This window comes from Salarias fasciatus, chromosome 22, assembly GCF_902148845.1.
Source record: "Salarias fasciatus chromosome 22, fSalaFa1.1, whole genome shotgun sequence".
Taxonomy (NCBI): Eukaryota; Metazoa; Chordata; class Actinopteri; order Blenniiformes; family Blenniidae; genus Salarias; species Salarias fasciatus.
In genome coordinates this window covers 14,718,570-14,743,750 of record NC_043765.1, presented here as the reverse complement: position 1 = coordinate 14,743,750, position 25,181 = coordinate 14,718,570, and the positions used below count along the sequence as shown (strand labels likewise).

General features: G+C 43.2%; 2 protein-coding genes across 2 annotated transcripts; one reads left to right on the top strand and one right to left on the bottom strand.

Moving 5' to 3' along the window:
- Positions 1-3,182: 3,182 nt before the first annotated feature.
- Positions 3,183-5,428, bottom strand: dlx5a (distal-less homeobox 5a). Its single transcript, XM_030082342.1, has 3 exons — positions 4,859-5,428; positions 4,316-4,500; positions 3,183-4,100 (listed from the first exon to the last, which is right to left on the bottom strand). The coding sequence occupies exons 1-3, from the start codon at positions 5,214-5,216 to the stop codon at positions 3,789-3,791; spliced, it is 855 nt and encodes a 284-aa protein (XP_029938202.1). The 5' UTR covers positions 5,217-5,428; the 3' UTR covers positions 3,183-3,788.
- A 1,863-nt stretch (positions 5,429-7,291) lies between these two features.
- ago2 (argonaute RISC catalytic component 2) lies at positions 7,292-17,669 on the top strand. Its single transcript, XM_030082273.1, has 20 exons — positions 7,292-7,506; positions 8,581-8,628; positions 10,690-10,870; positions 10,956-11,076; positions 11,173-11,354; positions 11,837-11,973; positions 12,063-12,197; positions 12,402-12,489; positions 12,772-12,919; positions 13,006-13,125; positions 13,742-13,864; positions 13,983-14,116; positions 14,524-14,708; positions 14,838-14,997; positions 15,120-15,210; positions 15,437-15,631; positions 15,730-15,864; positions 16,025-16,126; positions 16,205-16,404; positions 16,504-17,669. The coding sequence occupies exons 1-20, from the start codon at positions 7,491-7,493 to the stop codon at positions 16,610-16,612; spliced, it is 2,610 nt and encodes an 869-aa protein (XP_029938133.1). The 5' UTR covers positions 7,292-7,490; the 3' UTR covers positions 16,613-17,669.
- Positions 17,670-25,181: the final 7,512 nt, after the last annotated feature.

Sequence of the window (25,181 nt, the reverse complement as noted above, 5' to 3'; positions counted from 1 at the left end):
TCATGCTCCGTATTGGGCCAACATCACATAATAACAAGCATATTTCCCGTCTCCCTGCTGCATAAAAAGCCCCTGACAAGACAATGTGCTCCGAAGCCAGTGACACAGTGAAAAGCCCATTTTCAGCAGAGTAAACATATTAAATAATTCCACGCGCTCGGTGGTTGATGAAGAACTCTCTACAGTATATAGATTTATCAAACGCACTCAACGCCAGAGGAAATTAACTTACCCTCCACCGCTGCTGTCTACATTCACCTCGAAAGACATTTGCTCCAGGTCCAGCTTATCTTGTCATTTCACCCTCAATTATTAGAAGTATTGACAAAATGTTTTCTCCCTTCTCTCCGTCCTAATGCAGGCCGTTAAATGCCAAGCTCCACGGGATCGATGTTGAACAAAGCAGCCAGCTGCAGTGGCGTTCAATATGAAGGAGATATTTGGGACAATTTGTGGGTTTTTATCCAAGTGAGGCTTTTTTTTCCATTCTCATAAATGCAGGCATAATTAGGGTAATTTTTGATGTAGCCCGCTGATTACAGCGTTTTTACCGTCAAAGATAATTACCTGTAATTTTCTACCACTTTTAATACTAAAAGGCATCTTTATTTGGATTTGAGGTAGCACAGATGGAACAAAAGGGAAAATTATTCGGTTATTCATATACAAATTGCTGAGAAGAGTGAGCGCTCGGGATATTATCTGAAATTACGACGCTGAAAAGCTTCATGCAGCTGTCAAGTCGCGGATGTCCCACTGGCGCACATTCAGCCTACCTGGGCCCCCAGGCTGGGGCCTATCTGCTCCTGGGCCGGGCCCGGGCTGCAGGGAGCCCGGAGCAGCAGCCGAGTAAACATCAACACGGCTCATAAATACACAGTGGTGCATATTCAAGCTGCAAGAAGTGACACGTTTCATCATGTTTTGCAAATGGGGGGTGAGAGAGAGAGAGAAAAAAAGGCTTTGATGAGCTGATGAAATGAATTGTAGATGGAGAGATGAATGGATGGATGGATGGATGGATGGGGGGATGAAGGGAAGGAGATAGATGGGGGTGGGGATGCAAAGAGGGATGTGTCATATCTTGCTCTGCAAACTGGAAGCCATCAGCAGCTGATGCACTGCAGCACACTTGTCACACGAAAAGCTCTCGACACAAGATTTCGCACAACTTCAGCACATTAAGGCGCGCCTCGACAAATGAACCGGCAGCCGGCGGCTCACGGGACACCCCTGCAAGCAAATAATAATAAATCCCGATGTCGCAGAAGCGCATCTCATCTCCATTTGTGTCCTGCCTTAAACGGCCAAAAGCAGAGATCCTCCTCCAAGGGAGAGCGAAGCTGTAAAGAGAAGATGGACCGCGCGCTTACCTTTCTCCGCTTCTAAACACAGACTAACCAAAAAACGCGCCGCACGGTTTTACTGCTGGTGGTTGAATAAGCAAATCCAGGTGGGAAAGTGTTTGCACACCCCGGTAAGCTCTTATATATTGCCTGCAAAATTAGCTGTTATTACTGTCACTGTTTAGTGATGGCGAGCTTGAAAAAAAAAAAAAAAGCCCTCTGCAATCAAGAACCAAGCGCATCTTTGCAAATTATAGGTAATTGTCAATGTCCAGATTATGATAATGGAGGCCCTAATCCTGGAGAATAATTATTGTGGAGTGTTACAGTTGAAGCTGTCCAGTAAAGCTAACTGTCATTATTTAGACTCGATTTGCAAAACGGGGGGAAAACTAGCTGAGTGGAAAATGTTCGGTTGGAAATAAACGGGGGCTCTCGATATAATGGCACCACGAGTGTGTGTGTGTGTGTGTGTGTGTGTGTGTGTGTGTGTGTACGAGACAGAAAGAGAGAGAGTGTGTGTGTGAGAGAGAGGGAGAGAACCTGCGTCCATCCGTGCACAAGATTAGCGCGCGTCATTATGGTTTAGTCACACGCACGCGCATTGTTAAAATCTACATATATAGAGTGACCGCACAGGGCCCGGAGTTCAGGCTGCAGCAGAAGGAATCAGGATTAAAAAAAAAAAAAAAAAAAAAAACAGCAAACAAGCAGAGCCGGGGCCGGCGTTCTGCTGCGTCCTGCTTCCCCGCGTGTGCATGTGCGTAAAGTGCGTAAAGTGCATTCGGTAGGCTGCAATCAATAAGAGGACTCTGTGTCAGGTGGAAATGGTAACACGCATGGGTCAGTGTGCGGGTCAGATTGAGTATTGTTTAGTTTGTGTGTGTGTGTGTGTGTGTGTGTGTGTGTGTGTGTGTGTGTGTGTGTGTGTGTGTGTGTGTGTGTGTGTGTGTGTGTTTGGGAAAGAGGTGGAGAGAGGCTGGAGGGTTTGGTGCAACACGCCATTTAGTAAAAACTCACTTACAGCATCTTTATGGCCAAGAAAGTTCAATTAGATGAATTCCTGTTTCTGTCTTTGTTTTTTCAGCATTTTCTTTCTTTCTTTTTTTTCTTGTTTTGCATTGCCTGCGTTGGTTTTACTATCTACTAATAACATATTGAATTTGTGGAGCATTTTTCCCCCTTACTTCCTTATTCTTCTCTCCTTTGCTTTCCTCCTTTCTTTTTCTTTTCTTTCTTTTTCTTTTTTTTTTTCTTTTTTTTTTTTTTTTTTTACATTTTACCCCGGAAGGTGGGCTGCGGCCGGGAGTGGCAGAGCTCTGGAGCCGGTCTACCCCCACAGGAATGCGGATTGTCTCAGATCTCCGTGCCGCCCCCCTCGCCTCCTCTCTGCCATTCAAAGCGGCTAATTGTAGGGGACACAAAGCGAGAGAGACTGCAGACTGTCTGCAGCGAGGAGCAGGCATTTAAGAGCCGACCTGAAACCATCTGAAAGGCTCCAGCCACTTTCCAACTCAAATACAACACGAATGATTTAAAATATATATTTATATAAAATAATACCGGTACCGCCACTAATAATAATAATAAAATAACCTAAAATATCATTATAAATTCCATCAATACTATATTGAAAATATTGCAAACGAGATAATCATTCAAAAATGCAATATTATGTTGAAAAATACAGCAACGTAACTGCAAAAATCCCAACAATAACAGTGCAAAACACCTGGATTCAACAATATAGGTGTAATTATGTTAAGGTTTACACTAATACACGGAGCCAAGCATTCTTAAATTCCTCATAATGCATATAATTCGTGGTATAATTCCCAAAACGTTTCCATCCAACGCCAAATAAATGCTAAACTGGTCTCAACCAAAACGCAAGAAGTCAATATGTTTGACATAAATGCATGTATTTCCAAGGCAAATATTACAACTGCTTGCAGAATTTTGCAGACAAACGAGACAATCTTTCAATATAAATAATAATAAAAATAATAATAACAATAATAATAATAATAAAGAAATGTAGGCCGTATAAATAAACCGGAAAATCGACTGTGGCTATCATGGCACATAAAAAACAATTACATGCAGATAATTCATCTCAATACATGTCGCAGCTGTGATTTACGAGCTTGTGTGAAATGATCACCTGAGGCTCACACACATTGTTCATGTCTGTGGGTCTATTTTGAATTACTGAGGGTTAAAATAACAAGAGACTGCAGGGAGGCGGGAGCTTTCAAAGGTCTATTGTCCATTTAAACGTTTAATAGTCTTCCAAAAATGCAATAAATTACATGCACACATTTACACATTTTACACGTTTCTTCTATGACTGGCATCAAATACATTGCATATTCCTCTGAAATGTGAACACGAGTCCCATAGAAGGAGGAAAAATAAAAATGAAATGAACAACAGGGGTTTTCAATATAACGTCCCTGCTCCAAGTGCCAAGGAGTGCTGTATGGAGTTGGTCTGAAGGTGGGGGTTCATGGAGCTGGCGGCTGAGGTGTACCACGACCCCGTGTTTTCCAAAAAGTTAGAGGACGTTGTGTTGATGCTTTGTGGCTGTAGGCTGTGCGGCCTGGAGGGGCCCTGTGTGTCCCAGACAGCCGGGGACTGTGGAGAGTTGCAGGCCATGGGGTCGCTGGAGCTGGGGCTGTGCTCCGGGGGAAGCTCGCCGTTTTTCATGATCTTCTTCATTTTGGATCTTCTGTTCTGGAACCAAATCTTGACCTAAAAAAAAAAAAAAAAGAAAGAAAGAGCCAAAACCGCAACCATTAAGACTCGATTAAAAGCCGCTCATAGAGATACGCGTGGTGCGTAAAATGCGCACAAGACAAAGCCATAAACACTCATTCATCAGTTGTGAGACCTTTTTTTTAAGATCTGCTAACATCATTTTTTATTTAATTTGCACTACGGCATACATTGAAAATGTGAAATCTCACCTGTGTTTGCGTGAGTCCCAGCGAGGCGGCCAGCTCGGCTCTCTCCGGCAGCGCCAGGTACTGTGTGTTCTGGAACCGCCTCTGCAGGGCGGCCAGCTGGAAGCTCGAGTAGATAGTCCGAGGCTTTCTCACTTTCTTCGGCTTGCCGTTCACCATCCTCACCTCAGGCTCGCTTATCTCTTTTTCTGTTGGAACAATCACACAATAAGAATAAGATCGTATGCCGTTTGCTCTGAATGCACCGTGCAATAATAATAATAAAAAATCTCTCTCGATATACAAAAATGTGCATCCATTTAAAAGATACCATTTGTATTTAATTTATCTAAAAGCAAATCTACCATCTAAATATTAACCCTTCTCTAAATCTACTCATAAAAACGCGAACAGCATTTTCTGATCGCATTGTTCTTTTGTTTTTTTCATGGAGCCATGCAGTTAAAAAATGAGCAAAAAAAAAAAAGAAATCATAAAAATGAATTGATGAGTTGACCCCCAAAACACCAACACATTGCCGGTCAAATAAAAGGCGTCGTGCCGTACCTTGTGGACTCGGCTGGGCTTGCACTCTGCTGTACGCCCCGGCGTACTGGTGGTAGGCGGGGGTCGTGTACGAGCTGTAATCAGTGTAGGATTTTGTCGAGTAATTTCCAGCGGATCCATTTACACCCGCGTACTGGTACTGGTAGGCATTCAGAGGCTTCCCGTAGGACGTGGAGCTGGGCGAGCAGTAGCCGTGAGAGACTCCTCCGGCCGGACTGTAGTAGCCAGAATCCGTGGCGGAGGACTCCGGTAAAGTAGGAGATTCCTGAGACGGATGGTGCATGGTGGAGAGTTGAAAGGAGCTCTGGAAGTCTGTAGGTTTCACACTCGGGATCCTCCGGTCGAAAACTCCAGTCATACTTCGGTAGAAAGAAAAAAAAAGCGATGTCGGGTTTTTTTTTTTCTTTTTTTATTATTATTCAATTAACTTTAAAAAATCGAGAGAGTCTGACTCCAACATGGAGAGAAAACTACAGTGGCATTGTTGAAAGGCTCTCAGGCCGTCGGGCTCTGATGAAGACTGGAGCCAGCCCCGCAGCAAAGACTTGGTTAAATCCTAAATCGCGCTCTTACGCACTGCAGGGAGGATCTGGTTCCATTGGCCAAGGCGCACACAGACACAGCTACACCCAATTCACTCAGCCAGCTTTCTTATAAGGGGGAAACCACCCGGGCTACGAGGCTGCATTGTTGTGTTTTTATACATTCAATCAATGGAAGCAATTACAGTGTCGCCAATTCATCACCAGGACGAATTAGAAGTCGTTACAAAAAAAAAAAAAAAAGGCTGCTGATGTAAGACTTGACCGATTATTACGGCTGTCTGTTTTAATCTGTATTAGAACATTTGATTAAAACAAATATTATCCAATTATTTAACGATATATGCGAGTATAGCATCATTTTATTCCACTTATTTCACATTAACGCACGAAACGGAAGGGTTCTTGATGACCACTGTGCTCATTTACTGATAATTTTATATAATAATATCAAATAAGATCAAGCTCGTGGGAAATCCAGTAAAGCGTCAGTCACATCTAACAGGCTGTTTGTATACAGAGTATCCAACATGTCATCAGCAGCTCTGATGTGGTCGTATTGTTTAGGTCCAAAGAGATCAATAAATGTTAATCCTGGGGCCATTCCTTTATAGAAGCCTCGTTCAAAGCGAGTCAAATCCTCCGTCCTCAGTCAAAGTATTTGGTGGTGAACAGCGCCGACCAGCGGGGAAAGAGAGATCCGGCTCACATTTCGGCTCAGACAATGAGTATGCGGTCAAATTTAATGTTATGTGAACAAATATGGGCAATATGATGATATAGAAAAGTTAAGGTATTTAATTGCTTAGTGTTAAAGCATACATCATTCTAACTGTCCAAAAATTGCTTTGTTTTATTGTATTCTGTATTTCCTGTATTTGTATTACCAAACCCTAATGATTTTGCAGTCAAAACATCCACAACTTGACATATAACAGGAAATTGCATTCATTTATAGCAACATACAATAATACATAATAATTTTAACATTAAAAACATACGTAATCATTTTAGATGGTCCTGCCTTTGCAGAGTTTTTGTTTGCTTGCCTAGGAGTGGACAGAAAATCTCACTAAATCATCCCCTCTTTATACTTTATGTTCACATCTGTAAGATGTGATAATTTTATTAGTGATAAATTAAATAAAATAATAACTTGCGATGTTGATTATCTTAAGCGCTTCATTTCAGTACCCCGGAAATACTCCCCCCCCCCCCCCCCCCCCCCCCCCCCCCCCCCCCCCCCCCCCCAACACTAATGATTTCTTCCCGCCTTGTTCTATCAGATGATAAATTATTCATTAAGTACATTTACTGGACGGGAGTAGATTGCTGTGTTCTAAAAAGTCGATAATTATGTTTTATTTTTGGAAAAGTTGATCATCTTTTATTTGAATCTGGATTGACGCGCAGAGCGGGTAGCGTGCGTATGACGTCATTCAGAGAGTTTTAACAACAAGATATTTCCCCCCTCTTCAAACACAAGAAAGGTGTCCTCCAACAGCGTTTTACTCTTGGTGGGACTCAACTAATGACTGGAGTTCTAAATTTTTTTATTATTTTTTTTTTTGTGTGTGAATCAGGCACTCGACTAAAATTTAAAATTATGTAGATACGACGCGTTATGTTCCATATCATCATATTATTAGATTAAAATTATATTAATTATACAGGTTTATACTTGTGAATTTTGTTAATTTTAGATCGATGGATCCATCACCACCGGACCTAATCATTTTTTGCCAAAGAATTATTATTTACCATGACAAAGGAACCTTTGATTGATTCAACGCAGCCGGGCGGAGGTGTGACGGAAGAAGTAGTGTGTGGGAGGGAACCCTCTTGACGCGCATGCCTCTCGACTCCAGTTTTGTGTGTTGGGGGGATGGGGCCGAGCCGAGGATGAGAGACTCCACATATTTACCACTTGGCTAACTAAATATCTTTGTTTCAAGACATTTTTTTTTATTTTTAAACTGTACTCTTGGACACATACGTACTTTTCAGCACGTATGAGCTTCGGAGGAATTTGGCCAAACTGAAGTGGAGTATCCGTACGTCCACGACACGCGCCTCAATAAGTCGACAAAATGTATTCTGCTGGAGGTAAGTACTGCTGCTAGCGTTAGCATCGGCTAAGTGATGCGGCTAACGAAAATTAATACACCAACTTAGTTTCAGTAATTTCCTGTACTTCTCAGCGAGTCGTCGCTTAGACGCACTGCCAGCTCCCGTTTTGTTTTCTTAGTCATAAAACGGAAAGCAGCATTTGTTGGAGAACATGTCGTCCCAGTGGAGGCATTAGTAGGAGCGAGCTTAGCTAGCGTGCAACAACAACAAGCTGCTGTTAGCCACGTTAGCTTCAGCGGCACCGCGTTGCCTCAAACTTCCCTCTCTGATTCCAGAGTATTTACCGAGTTTATCTACATCATGTCAAAGAGTATTTCCATCAGCCCACAGATGATTGCAGTTGAGAGTTTTGAGGCTTCGTAGATGTAATTTAAGTGAAGCGGCACTCAGCGGCCGACCATACAATCTAATCTGATCACACATCGTAGATTAGCTTCACGGTGTCCAGATTAAATCTCATCAATTTAATGATGCTGCTCTATTTTTACTCAGTCTTCACATTCACGAACGTCTGGACCGTTCTGTCCTGAAAACACAATTGTTATTATACTTGATTGTTCGAAACTGAGAGAGATTTTGAAGTTTGGCGTCAAGTAGTTTCAGTTGCCTGTAATTTGGCCATATTGTAACGAGAAAAGGAGTTTTGGCTTTAATGATTTCCTCTTTCCAGATGGTAGAACTCTCACTCTCTGCTAAGTAGTTTTTCTTCGTAGGTGGTAGGAGTAGCAGGGCATTTACATGTGAATGGGAGGTTTCTGTAGAGTGAGATTGCCAGCTTGCTCAAACACCTTCTGTGTGCACATTGATAAGAGTCTCTTGATTGTGGCCCACTTTTTGGGTGTGATAAGTGACTGCAGGACCCATCGAAAAGAAGATTTTTATTTATTTTTTTTTCCAAGTTTACATTTGTAGAAATTGCAATCCTTCGTTCCCCTGTTGGTGGAGGCTTACCTGTGAACTAATATATTTTTCCAGTATTTACTTGTATGGACATTGTGGATCACACTTGATAAACACTAAACTTTCTTAAATTTTTTCGTTCTTTTGCAGCTACAGAGATGCACGAGGGACCCGGTTCCTCTGGGTCAATAAGCTCTGGTAAGTCTTCCTCGCCGGTCCCAGCCGTGGTCTGGATTTTTAATGTGTAATGTTTGAATTGCATTTTCATTGCAAGAGTCACCAATCATTTTAAAGTACTGTCTGGTAGAAATGAGTCTCTGGTGTTTTGTGTGAGAAGTTAGGAAGGAATTTACCATCCAATAAATACCTTAAATTTAGTTTAATATAAAGCTATTGCTCAGTAGAAAGTAGTTACATGATTTAAATATGTTATTTCTGATCTCAGTTTGGTAGTGAATTTTGTCTCCCACAAATGATACCCTTGGAGTTGGATAAATTAGTACTTAAATGTCAACTTGACATCCTGCATTATTCTTCTTTCATATGATGAGCATCAAAAGTTTATTGACTGACAATGTCTTACTGTATGAACTTGGGAGAAAAGAGGATATGCTGTCAAAAATGTGCAAGAGCATTTCTTTTACATGCATGATGTAAAATCGCTTTCAGTTGGTTCATTCCCTCTCATGAAATCCGGTGTAAAAACTACCCAGTCGTGATGACCTACGGTATGAGAAGCGATGGGCTGAATAGACTGTCATCATCATCTGTCATTGACCTCCCACGGGAAAGGCCGGGACAAACAAAGTGGAATTCCACTAAGCACACTTCATTCAGTGCTGTTAATTTCTACTCACTCATTCATTAAAAGCGGTCCGCCGGCCTGCTCTATGGGTGTTCTTTTGTCAGAACGTCGCTGGAGCACAGAGATAAGGTGCTGAGGAGGATGATGTGTGTGTGTAACTGGACTGTGTGAAGCTGCAGATACAAAGAATGAATGACTCCTCCTGATGACAGATTATCACTGTCTTCAGGATGTTGTTGCAAATGCATCAAAATGTCTTTCAACATAAAAACAGCTGGTCTAAGGTGCTCAAACACTCTTAACACAGCATATTGGTGTTTGATACTTTGAGCATATTTGATGATAAAAGACTTACTGGCATTCTTGTTATGACTGAGCCATAATGTCTGCAGCATATATAACTAGACTGAGTCGCTTTGTCAGTGAATATTAATGATGATTTCACCTTTGGCTGAGGCGTGGTGCAAGGCACATACTGTTCATGATGCATGCAGTAGAACTATTGTGCTCCTATAAGACGGAAGCTTTTTTCTTTCCCAGTGTGAGTGTGTGCATGTTTTACCAATCTTCCCTGTGGTGAAGTATCACAATATTATTCACCACTATCAGACAAAACACTGAACAAAGTATCCAGATATGACTCTTTTAACTGGAAGGTGTAATCATGACCGCCAAAGCAATAATTCTTTTCTGTCGTGCGTCGAAACAACAAATTTCCCACCTCTTTATGCTCATTCATAAACAAATTTATGAATTTAAAATGTTGCTCCTGGCATTTGTCAGTCAAATTATCATTATGAGTTTATCACCTGATCGATTGACATCCTTCATTCTTGTTAATTTTACAACATGTGATGAATTAACAGGCTGTTGGTTGTGAATGTTGTATTTCATGATCAAGAGAATTCAAAGAATGTGAATCAAGAAATATCACATAGTTTTGACTCACTGCCTGAGAAACACAGTGGCTGGCACCAGGTCATTATGGAGTGTTCTTGAACGTGGCTGCTTCAGTAATGGCTGCACTCTCAGAATATAAAGGATTTGGGAAAGTTGCTCTTTGTTTCATGTGCAAGTCAAAGAGAAGTTGCTCCCTGAAAGTTGAACAAATTCTGACTTTCATATTTATGAGCCAGTTTACTGCGTGTCCTGTCCATCATGTATCTGCTGAAATGAACGGACTTGGAGAAAAACTTGCAGTTTAGTCAAGGTCATTTGAAGTTTAGAGTCCGTTACAGCCCCAGAAAAAAACTTTTGAAAAAGTTTGCTTCATCTTTGATGAAAGTAAACCCCATTTTTAGTGAACCTAATTTTTAAAATATCCCCAAATTATTTATGTGAACTTGTCTCTCAGGACAGAATCTGCCATTGGTGTTATCAGTATGATCTTGTTGATGTTTCTGTAACACAATCTTTAAAGTGTGGTTTTTCAAAACTTGTCCTGTTTGTTTCAGACCCCCCCTCATCCCCAGTGCCAGAATATGTGTTCAAGCCACCGTCACGGCCTGACTTCGGCACCATGGGCAGGACAATCAAGCTCCAGGCCAACTTCTTCGAGATGGAAATCCCCCAATTGGAGGTCTACCATTATGACATTGACATCAAGCCTGAGAAATGCCCCAGGAGGGTCAATCGGTATGTGCACCTAAATGCTCTTCTCTGTCACTGTAGAAGTTGTGTTCATCTTGGTGGTAATTCATTGTTTTCACTTTGTCCTCAGTGAAATTGTGGAGCACATGGTCCAGCACTTTAAAACACAGATCTTTGGTGATCGAAAGCCAGTGTATGACGGCAGGAAAAACCTGTACACTGCCATGCCCTTACCCATAGGCAGAGAGAAAGTATGTATTTTACCAGACAGCCAACTAAAATAAAAATTCCTTCTCGGAGAGAGAGACTGATGGCTGCCATTGTTTCCCTGCCTGCGTCCCACACAGGTTGAACTAGAGGTGACGATTCCCGGTGAAGGCAAAGACCGCAGCTTCAAAGTGTCCATCAAGTGGGTGTCCTGCGTCAGCCTGCAGGCTCTGCACGAGGCGCTGTCAGGACGGCTGCCCAGCGTCCCCTTCGAGACCATTCAGGCTTTGGATGTGGTCATGAGACATTTGCCTTCAATGAGGTGAGACTTGGCTCTTTCCTTTCGGCCTTTCTGCTGCAGCCGGTTATTGAGGTGATATGATGAGGGGCTGATTTGGCGCCGGCATCTGTGGGATTTTCCAGACGTATAATTTGATGTGGGGAGGCTCCGCCTCCCTGCTGCTAACATCTGGACGCTGCACACAGTGATGCATACCAGTGATCGTCAGACAGCCTTCCCGGAATGTTGTCTATTTATGAATTTTGCTTCGACAGGTTGATTTATTGTGTGACCTGGGTTTCAGTCAGCATCGTTTCGCTCTGTGAAGTCTTCCAGTCAGGGGAAGATTTGACTGTTACATCTGTTTCAAAATGTTATATTGAAATAAATGCAATAGATGCAAATATCTGATAGAATTAGATAATATGAGGATGTATATATACTTTTAATTTTTTTTCCGTCAGTTTGTTGAATGACTTCCCCCCCCCCCATGTTGATTTTGAGCGTTTTCTCTCCTGTTCCAGGTATACCCCGGTGGGCCGCTCTTTCTTCACTCCGTCTGAGGGCTGCTCGAACCCCCTGGGTGGAGGTCGAGAGGTGTGGTTTGGTTTTCACCAGTCTGTCAGGCCGTCGCTCTGGAAGATGATGCTCAACATCGACGGTGCGTCATTTGCTTTTAGCGCGTTTTCACCTCAAACTGAGTCATTTCACTGGATCTAATCTTCTTTGCCCCTCTCCTCATTCCTGCAGTTTCGGCCACTGCGTTCTACAAAGCCCAGCCTGTGATTGAGTTCATGTGTGAAGTCTTAGATTTCAAAAGCATTGAAGAACAACAGAAGCCTTTAACAGACTCACAGAGAGTGAAATTCACAAAAGAAATCAAAGGTGCGTGCGATTTGTTTTGGAGCGGCTGCCGGGGTTTTGATCACTTCTCATCCTCCTTGATGGAAACTGCGTAAATGCAGCGCTCATGTCTTCAGTTTTCACTTGTTCTGTATCATTGTTCAATATTCTGTCTGTTTGTTCATTTTCATGCAAGTTGCGTGTTTTTTCAAATGCTTTTTTTTCCCCCCAATATTCTCCATCCAGGATTAAAGGTTGAGATCACTCACTGTGGGCAGATGAAGAGGAAATACAGAGTGTGCAACGTGACCAGAAGACCAGCCAGCCACCAAACGTAACAGCTTTCTTCGTCTATTGAATAACAGTTTTTAAAATCTGTTTTTTTTTGGTCCACATATAGTAAAAAGACTGAAAACTGTCTTCTGAGAAGTGTTGTTAAAGAAGTTCTATTAGAAAGGGATCATAAACAATCTTCATGTAACTAAATAGTCACAGATTTATCCATGGAACTTGTTTGATGAAGGTAAAATTGTATCAAACGAGTGTTGCATCTCTCCCACTGCTGCCGACGTGAACTGTTCCGCCCTCATGGTGTTTCATTTATTCACTCCCTTAGGTTCCCTCTGCAGCAGGAGAACGGCCAAACCATTGAATGCACAGTAGCACAGTACTTCAAAGACAAATACAAGCTGATCCTGCGGTACCCCCACCTCCCCTGTCTACAGGTGGGGCAGGAGCAGAAGCACACCTATCTACCTCTCGAGGTGAGCGGACTCCAGACTCTCTCCTGCTGACAATGTCTACATTGAGATTTTTTTGCGCTTGTTCTTAAAAACGTCTTTATTTCCAGGTGTGTAACATTGTGGCGGGACAGCGCTGCATCAAAAAGCTGACAGACAATCAGACCTCCACGATGATCCGTGCCACAGCCCGATCCGCACCAGACCGTCAGGATGAAATCAGCAAACTGGTGAGAGCGTTTCTTTTCTTGTTTATTCTGAATGTCGTGCGAATGTCCTCCAATTCAGACGTCAAGGACAGTCTGTGTTTAAAACCATACTTCCCATATGCTCTGCTCATATTGCTACATTAAAGAACTCATCAGAGCAGAGTTCCGTTTAAACTGATCTGGCCGCTCCGGAGTCATCGCCATCAGTGAACGTTCTCAGGAAGCCACCACAAATAAACCAGATTAATCAGATGTCAATCCATTGAAATGAACAGTCAGTGTTTCATTTGTTTTCCTCATTTTAAAAGCACTTGTCTCAAAATGTAAAGGACTGAAGTGTAGTGAAACCTGAGGAAGCTTTAAATTGACGTGAGTTGTGGCGCTGTCAGTTGAAACTTTGTGACTCACTCGGTCAGCGAGGACCGTCCAGACTCCACCTGCCGCTGTATCTCGCCAAAAATAGGCTTTTCTTAACTGCTGAGCTGAGATAAGAACAAGTTCTGGGACATGTTGTCCACTCGTTCAGTTGAACACTGAACGCTGTCCCGGTGTGTCTTGCCGATTGGTTCCTGATAATGGCGTCCACCGTGTCAGAACTGTGTCGGGTCACGTTTGAAACAAGTTTATTTCCTTTCAGATGAGAAGTGCCAACTTCAACGCCGACCCTTACGTTCGTGAGTTTGGAGTGATGGTGAGAGACGAGATGACAGAAGTGAACGGACGTGTCCTCCAAGCTCCCTCAATACTGTACGGCGGCAGGGTAGGTTTGACCGCAGCTTTCGGTGTTTTTATGAACACATCTTGAGTTTCTGTTGGAGTAACTTTGTCTTGTGCGCGACGTCGACCCATAATTAAACTGCCATTGTTGCGATCTGCAGAACAAAGCAATAGCCACGCCAATCCAGGGAGTCTGGGACATGAGGAACAAGCAGTTCCACACCGGCATCGAGATCAAAGTCTGGGCCATTGCCTGCTTCGCCCCGCAGCGGCAGTGTACTGAACTCCTGCTCAAGTGAGTGAGATAGAACAAACCCAGTCTGCTGCAGCATGTCCGGCGGATTTCCAGTTGTCGTGTACCTCTTGCCGTTATTCACTCAGATGGCAGCAAGCCTATGATTAAAGGGCTGGCGATGGCGAGTAGCTCTGAGCCTACTGTCTGAAACGTTCTGTACAAAGAGGACAGACACTTTGGAAATGAATGCCGGATTCTAATTCTACCGTCCGCGAGCTTTTCTCATCTCAAAAACAAGTTGTGCAGGAACAGTGTCAGACAGTCAAGCATGTGTTTTCAAGGCTTCTGATCTGGCTTTAACTTCACTTTGTTGAGGAGACTAAACAGTGGAATATGTATGTTTTGTATGAAATAAAAATGATAGAAAATGTTCTCACTTGTGTTGTCAATCTAATTCTTTCTCTCAGGGCTTTCACGGATCAGCTGCGGAAGATCTCTCGCGACGCAGGGATGCCCATCCAGGGTCAGCCCTGCTTCTGTAAGTACGCCCAGGGAGCGGACAGCGTGGAGCCCATGTTCAGACACCTCAAATACACCTACCAAGGCCTCCAGCTGGTGGTGGTCATCCTGCCGGGGAAGACGCCGGTCTACGGTGAGGGATCCACTCACACCATCAAAATACATGAAATAATTCATAGTCGGTGTTTGTCATAATACTGAACAGTGGGGGGGGGTGGAGGCCGGTTAACAGACATCTTCATGCTCTCCGTTTGCTTTCCAGCCGAGGTGAAGCGAGTCGGAGACACGGTGCTCGGCATGGCCACGCAGTGCGTGCAGGTGAAGAACGTCCAGAAGACGACGCCGCAGACTCTCTCCAACCTCTGTCTCAAGATCAACGTGAAGTTGGGCGGCGTGAACAACATCCTCCTCCCACAGGGCAGGTCAGTGGAACTGCACTTTGAAACATAAGTCGGTTCAGCAGCGGCAGTTGAAATTTAGGAATCCGCTTTTTAAGTTTACCTCGGGCTTTCTCTTCTTTTGTTTTTCCGCAATCTGGTTTCAGGCCGATGGTTTTCCAGCAGCCGGTGATTTTTCTTGGCGCTGATGTGACTCATCCACCAGCAGGAGATGGGAAGAAGCCATCCATCGCCGCTGTGAGTAACAAGTCCTGCATTTAGCACAAAACCTTAACTGAGGGTTAACAAGGCGGTCGCTGTGCCAAATAACTACTGCTTTAGTTTTTTTCTTCTTTATTTAGTCTGTACAGGATGAAAATCTCAACACTTAAAGGAAATCATTGAGAAAAAAAAAAACAAAGAAAAAAACAGCTGTGACCTTGGCAGAATTCCTCCAGTTGCTGACTTTGGTTTTTGGTGTCAGGTGGTTGGTAGCATGGACGCCCACCCCAGCCGGTACTGCGCCACGGTGAGGGTGCAGCAGCACCGTCAGGACATCATCCAGGACCTGGCCACCATGGTGAGGGAGCTGCTCATCCAGTTTTACAAATCCACCCGCTTCAAGCCCACGAGGATCATCTACTATCGAGACGGCATCTCTGAGGGACAGTTCAACCAGGTAAGGCTCTCATGGAGATTCCAGACACGAGAAGCATTTGTGATGGTTTCTGTTTGATGGGAGTGATCGGCTGTGTTAATACTCTGTTTAATCTGCAGGTTCTTCAACATGAGCTTCTCGCAATCCGCGAGGCCTGCATCAAACTGGAGAAGGACTACCAGCCCGGAATCACCTTCGTGGTCGTTCAGAAGAGGCATCACACAAGATTGTTCTGCATGGACAGAAATGAGAGGGTGAGCGTTGCGTCGTCAACAATCAAAGGAATTTGTTTCAGTTTCCTAAATGATAAGAGAAGTTTTATTTTTCTGGGTAAATGTATGATTTAGTTGTCAAGATCTCAGGAGATGATTATAATATACGTGAATATAATCTTCAAATTTTGTTTTTTCGCAGGTCGGGAAGAGCGGCAACATTCCCGCAGGCACCACAGTGGACACCAAAATCACCCACCCCTCAGAGTTTGACTTCTACCTTTGCAGTCATGCTGGCATTCAGGTGAGTGCTTCGTTACTTCCTCTCCAGTCTTCACTTGAATCCTGTCTCTGACCCGCCGCTCTTGGCCTCTCCTCTCAGGGAACCAGCAGGCCGTCTCACTACCACGTGCTCTGGGACGACAACCACTTCTCATCAGACGAGCTGCAGGTCCTCACCTACCAACTCTGCCACACCTACGTGCGATGCACCCGGTCGGTCTCCATCCCCGCACCAGCCTACTACGCCCATCTGGTGGCTTTCCGGGCTCGCTATCACCTGGTGGATAAAGAGCACGACAGGTGAGACCCGGCGCGCCGTTTTCCCTCCGTGACCAATCAATCGCGCGATCCTGCCGAAGGCTGATGTCGCTGACGACCCCGTGTGACTTTCTCTCTCAGCGCTGAAGGCAGTCACACATCTGGCCAGAGCAACGGGCGTGACCACCAAGCCCTGGCCAAGGCCGTTCAGATCCACCAGGACACCCTGCGCACCATGTACTTTGCCTGAGAGGTTGGCGTCGGTGAGCCCACCCCACCCCACCCCACCCACCCCGAGGGAACACACTACTGCCGGCCGGCCGGTGGCGGCGTTTCAGCCGGCTCTAGTTAACATCGCAGTGGTGTCACAGCCCGAGCTCCCCGCCCCGCCCGATAATCTGTCAGTTACCTTTATGTCCACAATTGTACTTCTGCCCCCCCCCCCCCCGAAACCCACCAAATGCAAGCCAGCTATTTGACTGTAAGAGAGTCCCTCTTTGTGGAGGAGAGAGCTTTAGGAGGTTTTATTTACATGTTGTGCGTATTTGTGAATCTGTTCTTACAAATTATGTTAAAGCGTGACAAGAAATGGGGAAACGTTTGTAGGTGGACGGAGGAAATCCGTCTCCTCTTCTGACCCCGGTGGGCAGAAACGTATGCAGCTCAGTGGTTTAACGTAGAAGAAGCCGTTCACCCTCCTCCTCCTCCTCCTCCTCCTCCTCCTCCTGTTTTTGTTTGTTAGAGACTTGGTGCTCGAGGGGAGAAGGAAACAGAAATCAGAAAATGATTGGGTCCATTCACTGTTTATATGCCTAATGATTTAGTTCTCTACAAACATTATTTATCAGCCAATTGAAGCGAAGTGCACTGACCAGAATGGGTACTTAAATCAGGACTAAAGTACTTAACATATTGAGGGTTTTGTGTAATTTCATTTTTCCACATAGGGCACTCACTATGTGATGAAAAGTGCCATTTGAGACCATCTTTCTGTTGTCACTTATATATGTAAGCGATGAATTGTTCGATGAATTGGTCGTCTGATGGGGGGGGTGTCAGTATTTGTCGTTGATCAACACCAATGACCGTTTGATGCCAAATCTGGTGACAACGTAACGGACTCTGCATCAGATTTGTTCAGCCCCAGAACCAGCACTTGGTTTCTTCTTGAGGTGGCCGTCGGTTATTTCGGTAGAAATTCAAAGAGCAGTAATTCCCTTCAGGCCCCCCCTCCCCCCTTCTCCGCCGGCCCCGCTCTGAACCAGTAACCTGATTCTCACACAGAGAAATAGTTTTATCGGGACTGGCTCCCAACTAGGACACCTTTTTTTAATGTATTCTGAGCCGTGTTGATGAAAGACAAATGATGTGGAAATCAATGTAGAGAGGAACGTATTATAAAGTCCTTTTCTTTTTTTCCTTTCAATAGTTTTTTTTTTTTTTTTTCCCCCCATTTCAATCATTCTGCAACGAATATGCATGTAGCTGACTCATGTGTTAGACATTTAGGCATTTGTGACAATTGTCTCTTTCTTCCTTTGTTCACATAAGTCCGACATCTTCTGTTTTTTGTTTTTTTTTTTAATGTATATAGCAGCAGAAGAGTGTTTCCTGCAGTGTCTTCTCGATACGCAGGCGTTCGGTACAGTGGAGTGAAAACGGCAACATTTTACATCCCGACTGACGGAAATTCCTTTAAAGAACCTCTCTCAGTACCATGTTTACTCCTAAAGGAGCAGCTGTCGCACAAAAAAAAAAAAAGCTTGGGGTTTATGCAAAACGACTTTTTGGAGTCTTTATACTATATAGTCATGTTGGTAATAAGGTATATTTTGAAATAAGCTTTCAGTTGAGGCTGCTGAAAAAGTAGTTTTTTTGTTTTTTAAAGACCGGCCCACATGTTGTCTAAATTACCACTTTCTATTTGTATACAGATTTTAAATGCAAATATCCTCTTGCCTTCTAAGACTGTTACAGTCTTACTACTAACGATATTACATATTTAACATCCCACATGAGTTTTACTACTAAGCTAAGCTGGCGAATGTTCACATAGTCCTGATTGGAGACTAGTAGTCTGTTTTTTCTAACTATGCATCGTTTTTAACCAAGAGATTTAGCGGTGGGGTTTTCTCACGTGATTCTGTGTCATTTGTAGAGGTAGAAAATCAGGGCTTTTTACGTTGTTTTTTTTGTTTTGGTTTTATTTTAAGCGTTTTTTTGCATTTAGCAGAATTTTCTTAGTGCTTGTCGGCATCCTCATGCCTTTATTAGGGCACGGAGTATTTATGTGTTCAGATGTAACTTAGATTTTTTTTTTTTTATAAGCCTAAAAAAAAAAAAAAGTTGGGCGTATCATTTGTAACAATCTTTTTTTTTTTCCTAGCCAAACAAGATTACGAACTTTTACACGACTCAAAAGATATGGAAGCACAAAAAAGGACATCTTGATTCTAGGTGCTAGAAAACGTTCACTGTAAACCACCTTAAAATCCTCACTGGACTGGTCCATCAGACGAATAATCTCTCTGAGGAGTCATCCTCTCACGTTCCCTTCCTGCTCATTACCTGTAAAGCAACTAGAAATCCGACTGACTGTGTTTGTGGGGCATTCTGAAAAACAAAACAAAAAAAAAAAAATTATTATGTACTTGATATTTACTGTTATGATGTCAATATTGTTCCTATGGGTGCTGGTCTCACAACATGTAAATTTGGATGCACTTTTGATAGCAGAGCTTGGAGAGGACTTCAGTTAGAGGTGTGTGTGTGTGTGTGTGTGTGTGTGTGTGTGTGTGTGTGTGTGTGTGTGTGTGTGTGTGTGTGTTGCTCAGTGGAAGCAGCAGGCTCGGCCCACATTGCGTTGACACTGGTGTAATTGCATGGAAATGGCCGTGTGTTCTACCTCTTGTTACCTGTTTTTAGTGTAATGGTAACATCACACCGGGGGCCATTTCTGTATAATTACCCCTGCTCTCTCTCTCTCTCTCTCTCTCTGTCTCTCTCTCTCTCTCTGATTGGCTTTCTTTGAGTCTGGCATTGACAGTAGAGGTTGTAACTGCATGGTTGTGCACGGTGGTGAGCAAGCTTTCTCTGTTTTTTTTTTTCGTAGTGTGACTTTTTTCCATAGTTTAGACTGTTGAGAGTGGATCTATGTATATATATGTGTGCGTGCGAGTGTGTGTGTGTGTGTGGAGCTGTACGACCAAATCCTTGACCCGTGTTTGTACTGACACACAGCTTTCCCAGCTTTCTTTCCTTTCGTTCTATGCACCACTGATACCTGACAAAGTGACTTTTTTTTTTTTTTTTTTTCCTGGTGACACCTTTACTTTCTTTCTTTTAACCGTCTGAGCAGTACTTTTCGCCAAACTGCTCGAGAAACCTTTCGAATAAAACCCCCAGTCTTCACCCTGGACGAGAGCAGTGGCTTTAGAGCGTGATAGAATAAAAGTCATCCCTGCAAACCAAACCTCGGCGACAGTTATTCCCTGTTAATTCTTACACCCGTCAGCCGTATGAAATCTCCTGCTGCTCTCAGCGGCTCGTCTTCACACACATTCAAACAACTGGCTTGAAAACTTCAAGGTGTCTTCTTTTGTTTTTTTTGTTTTTCATTACTGCTCCTTTACGTCGACTAAACCAGCACCTTATTCTAATAATACCAGATCTGAATGGCATTGCATTTCTTGGACATGAGACTCAATTATTCAATGTTATTTTTTTTGCACTAAACAAGAATGGTCTTGGTAGCTATTCATGCATTAAGAGTATTTATCGCGGGGGGGGGGGGGGTCAGACTGGCAGCAGCTTCTCTATTTTTCTTTCCCCGTTTCAGCAGAGGTGGCACTTCACAATAAAAGCCCAGTAAGCCCACCAGCGTCGAGCGCCTCATTTTCCAGATCTATCCCTATGCCTTTAAACGTAGAAAGAGAGAGCGGAATATTTAGCTGAGGGTGTGTTTTGCCTTTGTACAGTGTTCACGAGGAGAAGGGACAAGAAAAAAACAAAAAAAAGATGCTTTATGCAAAACAAGGCGACAGGTGTTGAAAAGAGCTGCTCGTCGGTGCGATCGCTGCTCGCCGGACGCCAAAGAGCCGAGTGAGGATTAAGCGTACAGAGAGTGAGGCCTCTTTGCGTCGGACACCACCACAAACGATACATATCAGGACTCAAGAGGCTTCTATTTTTACCCCCCCTTTTTTTTTTTTTTATGGAAATAAACACCAAGAATGTTTATATGAGACTAAAGATGCGCGCCCTGCCTGGATGAATGTTGCACTACTTACAAGGAGAAACGGTGCACAAGGTGCTCAATGAGGCATTTAACCCCCGCTAGTGGCACGCCTGGTGTCAGTAGTTTGTTTTTTTTCTCTCTCAGACATGTAAATAGATGCACACATTCACCTCAGCTTTTGTTTGTTTGTTTTTTTTTGTGGCCAAATCAAGTTTGGGAATAGACCTGTTTAAAAATAGAATAAGAAACTATCTGGCATATCATAAGCTAAAGTAATCTTGTAAGGTCATGATAGCAGGTGTTCTTAGTGTAAATGTCTCGTCAGCCTTTTTGTTTCTTCGGACTGATCACACACAAAGCCCGACTTCAGCAGAAGAAACAACCTGTGCAGGGTTTTTTTTTTTTTCTCTCTTTCCTCTTCCTCTAAGCCATGGCCCTGTGTGTGTGTAGTAACCTCTCTCCTCTTCCTCTCTGCTGCTTATGCGTCTCTTGTAGAGAACCTATCGCTGATTTAAAGAAAACAAAAGAAAAAAAAAAAAGAAGAATCTCTTGTAGATTAGAGCCTATTTTCCTAACAACGAATGTAATTAGAGGCTGTGTGGTTTTGTAACGTCGTGTAGTTTATCCATCCAGTACACTTATACTCGTCTTTCTTTGTGTACAGCCTTTTCTTTGGGGTTTTGTTGGTTTTATTTTCTCCCCCTCTTCTTTATTTGTAGGCTTTAATGTTTGCAGAAAGTGTTATTTTGCTCTTGAATACTTTCATTTCATGATCTCGTGGCCCACAGCGCAGTGGAGAACAAAAGGCTGCAGTCCAGACGTTTCTCCCTCGTTCTAAATGTTTCACACTGGTGGGGAGAGAGTGGTCATACTGGTGAAACAGAACTGTGTGTGTGTGAGAATATATATACGATAGTTTGTGTGTGTGATCTTGTTTGCTGTTAGATTTTTTTTTTTTTTTTTTCTTTCCGGCTGATACGAAAGCCTTCTTCAGTGTAATATTCCTGCTCGGCCCTCGCAGACTTGTCCTTGGAACAGATCCTCTCTAAGTCGAGCGTCCAAACGGCGCCACGCGAAAGCTCGCCTGCCATTGGTCACGAAATTCGGCAGCAGTCGAAACGGCCGTTCGATTCACGCGAAGCTCGTCCGCCTTCAGATTTTCCCGATTCGGCTTCCATGTAGACGTTTCCGAAGCGTCCCGCGCGGTTTGTGTCGCTCGTTCGGTATTAAACACCGACACACCTGAGGGAAGGACTGCTCAGTCCTACATTCACAGGATGCAGCTGTGTGGCTTCTATTTTAGGTTTATTCAACAAAAACAAATATTTTAACTATTTTATTTATAATTTTTTGCCTCCGAGTCATGAAATTCCAAATTCTAGATTGTTTTTTCTTCTTTTTACGAGAGGCTTCAGTAACTATGAGCGGCTCCCAGACGGATCTGCTCATGCTCTCATTTTGACCTGTGTGGTGAAGTCGCTGCGTGCGGCCGTGGCTTCCTGTCTGCAGTCGACCCCCGGTGACCTCCGGAGCGGACCGTGACACAGCTGCATCCTGCGACCGTCCGGGGTCAGACCTGGCCACGGCGCTAAATCCAATCTGGACTCCTCGCCAAGCAAAGCCAAGCCAATCCCTCGCCATCCACACGCCTGAAAGAGACCTATGGGTTATTTTTGTACTCTTTACTAAGCAGTTTTTTGTTTTTTTAATCTTGAGAATGACTCGGCTTTTTTATTTTTCCCACAAAAACAAAACAGAGAAACTACCTCAGAGCAGTGTCAGGTGCTACCGGATACCATCCCCAGTTTCTAACGGAACAAATGTAGTGACCAAACCATTGAAAGCCAGTATAACGTGACGGCGCTGATCTTTGATGAAAGGAGTGAAACCTGCCAGACTGCTTGGTGAAGATTTACGGGGACCAAATTTTTACAATTGGGTTTTTTTTTTTTTTTTTTTGTCGTTTTGTTTTTGAGAAACAAAATATTCGGCACAATTCTTTTCAATCGCAGCGTAGAAATGACTGGAGCTTTTTAAAAAAAAACAAAAAAAAAACGTGCCATTGAATCTGATCTTCACCGCGGTGAGTTCGCTCTCCAGCAGAACCAGGAAGGTTTGTTTAGGAAAAAAAAAAAAAAAAAAAAACATGTATGTAGAGCAATAACATCGCAGTGTGGCACAGCTGAACTCAGTCCGCCCTCCGTATCGATGAGCGCCTCTGGCGGAGCCACGCCCGCGTTTGATTTTGAACTGCAATAAGAATAAGTGATCGTCTCCGGCTCCTCTTAGCCCCGCCCCCTCTTCCTCCCCCTCCTCCTCCATGCTCCAGACGTAGTGTTGACATGTGACAATAACAAAGGGAATCTACTTGGATGAAAGGTACATGTGACGTTGTTGTGGAAAAAACCTCCGGCGTGTTCACGGTCTTTTTTTTTTTTTTTTCTGTGTGCCTTTTGCCGGCCCGCTCTCTCTGTATCTCGTCTCGCCGCCGCCCTCCATCCCCGCCATCCGATTGATGACTTCTTTCAAGTTGAGTAGAAATCTGCTGTGGCGCGTCGATAAGTAACAATAAACGACCTGTTTCTAATGATCATGCAACCCTGCGTGTAGATGCTGCATAGAACGATCAGTATTTGTGTTTTTTGCACTTTCAAAGCAGTCTCGAGAAAAGAAAAGAAAAAAAAAAACAGAACTGACGAGGTATTTTCTGCTATCAATAGGAATTATAAGGAATAATATGACTTCGAAGAGCTTTTCTAAAAAAAAAAAAAAAAAAGGTTGATATATCTATATATATTCATGAAGTACCTCATAAGCCTGATATATGCTGCATTGACTTTTTGTTTTTCTTTAGTGTACTTCATATTGTCCAATAACATTTTAATTTGTAACCCCCCCCTCCCCGGGGAGGTTTGGATGTCACGCGAGGCCGAGCGCGCCGCCACCACCAGCTTCATCAAAACCACGACGTGTCATTTATGCAAACCCGCGTTTTGTTTCCACACGCTCCCCTCGTCTGCGTAACCAAAAAAAAAAAGCTCAAAGGTTTAGTAGAATAGTTTCGATCTGTTGACTCAGGTATCGCCGTCAAAGGGCTGTATCTGCTAACTGTCCCCAAATTCCCCCTGAACATCACACACACACACACACACACACACACTCACATTCATACCTTTGTCTTAAAATAGCCTTAGATCTGCACAAAAGCTTCTTATTTGGCCTTAAAAGTTGAACAAATTATGCACTACGTGGTCTCAAACCTTCCCGTTCAGCCTGCGTGTTGTGTGGTGTGTTTTCTACCTCCTCTGAATGTAGGGTCGGTCCTGGAGTCGCCTGCAACACCCACCATTCAAAGACAGCAGACAATCATCTGTAACCTTATCCAGAAAATATTACAAATATATATGTGTGTGTGTGTGTGTGTGTGTGTGGCCACTCTTCGCTCTCTGGCGTGATTCCAGGACGCTCCGTTTTTTCCCCCGTTTTCCTCATTTAAAGCCATGAAAGAGAAGCAGAGCGACCAAAGTCTCTTGGCGAAGGCAGCCCTGCGAAGCCGCGTGAATTCAAACCTCCCTTCCTTTGTGTAATTTTGAGCTCAGTTTGAGTTTTATATAGATCTATATAAATATATATATTCTCTCTTATTCACTCTTTTTTTTTTTTTTTCCTCTTCCTCTTTTCTCCCTTTATTTAAACCACAAACATGCCAAAACTGAATTTGCTGTCATTCCTGCTCTGGTGAGGGTCTTTATGTTGCTGATTTTAATTTCACATCCACTGCTAAGCTCCTTATTCTTGTTGTAAAGTTGTTAAGCTTTGATTTCTATTTTACATTTCCTTTTTTTTTTTTTTTTTTTTTTCTTTGGTAACAATTACGCTTACAGAAAACAAGATATGCTGTAAACCCTGTTAGGACATAATGTGAATACGTATCACTTAATGTAGTTCACTTCTTTTGGCTTGACTGTAAGTTGCGTTAATAAAAATGTTTCAAAAGTTTCCCCCTGTTGAGTGTGGGTTTTTTTTCCTGATCATTCGTCTGGATTCAGTTTTCACCGTTATTAAAACCTTTTAATTTGGAGTCCAGAGCAAATGAGGCTGAAGCCTTCAGCCCTTCAGAAACGACTCCGTCCACTTAGGGAGTCCATGATCCGTGACGAGCTGTAATTAAAAACACTCGTCGGCGTTTCTCACATCAGAGGTGATTTGAGCCGCTCTGTTACACCTTTTAATTTAACGAACACAAAACGCGCTACTAAAGGTTCAGTCCAGCTGAATTTTTACCTCGGCTTTTACCAAAAGACACTGAGATGCTGTATCTAAAAGTCTGCATTAGCTCTTAAAGCTCTTGTTTTTGATAACATTACAGTAATTTCATCTAAAAAATTGTATTTTTTATCACTAAAGCATAAAAGATACCTTTTTTTTTCTTTTCAATCTTTACTTTTAGCCTGTCATAATAAAAAATCTAAATATTCCTTTTTTTCCCCCCAGAATAGTTCAGCATTTATTACTTTGATTTCTATAACACTGAATCAAATCACACACAATTGATCGTTCAAAAACATTAACACACATTCCA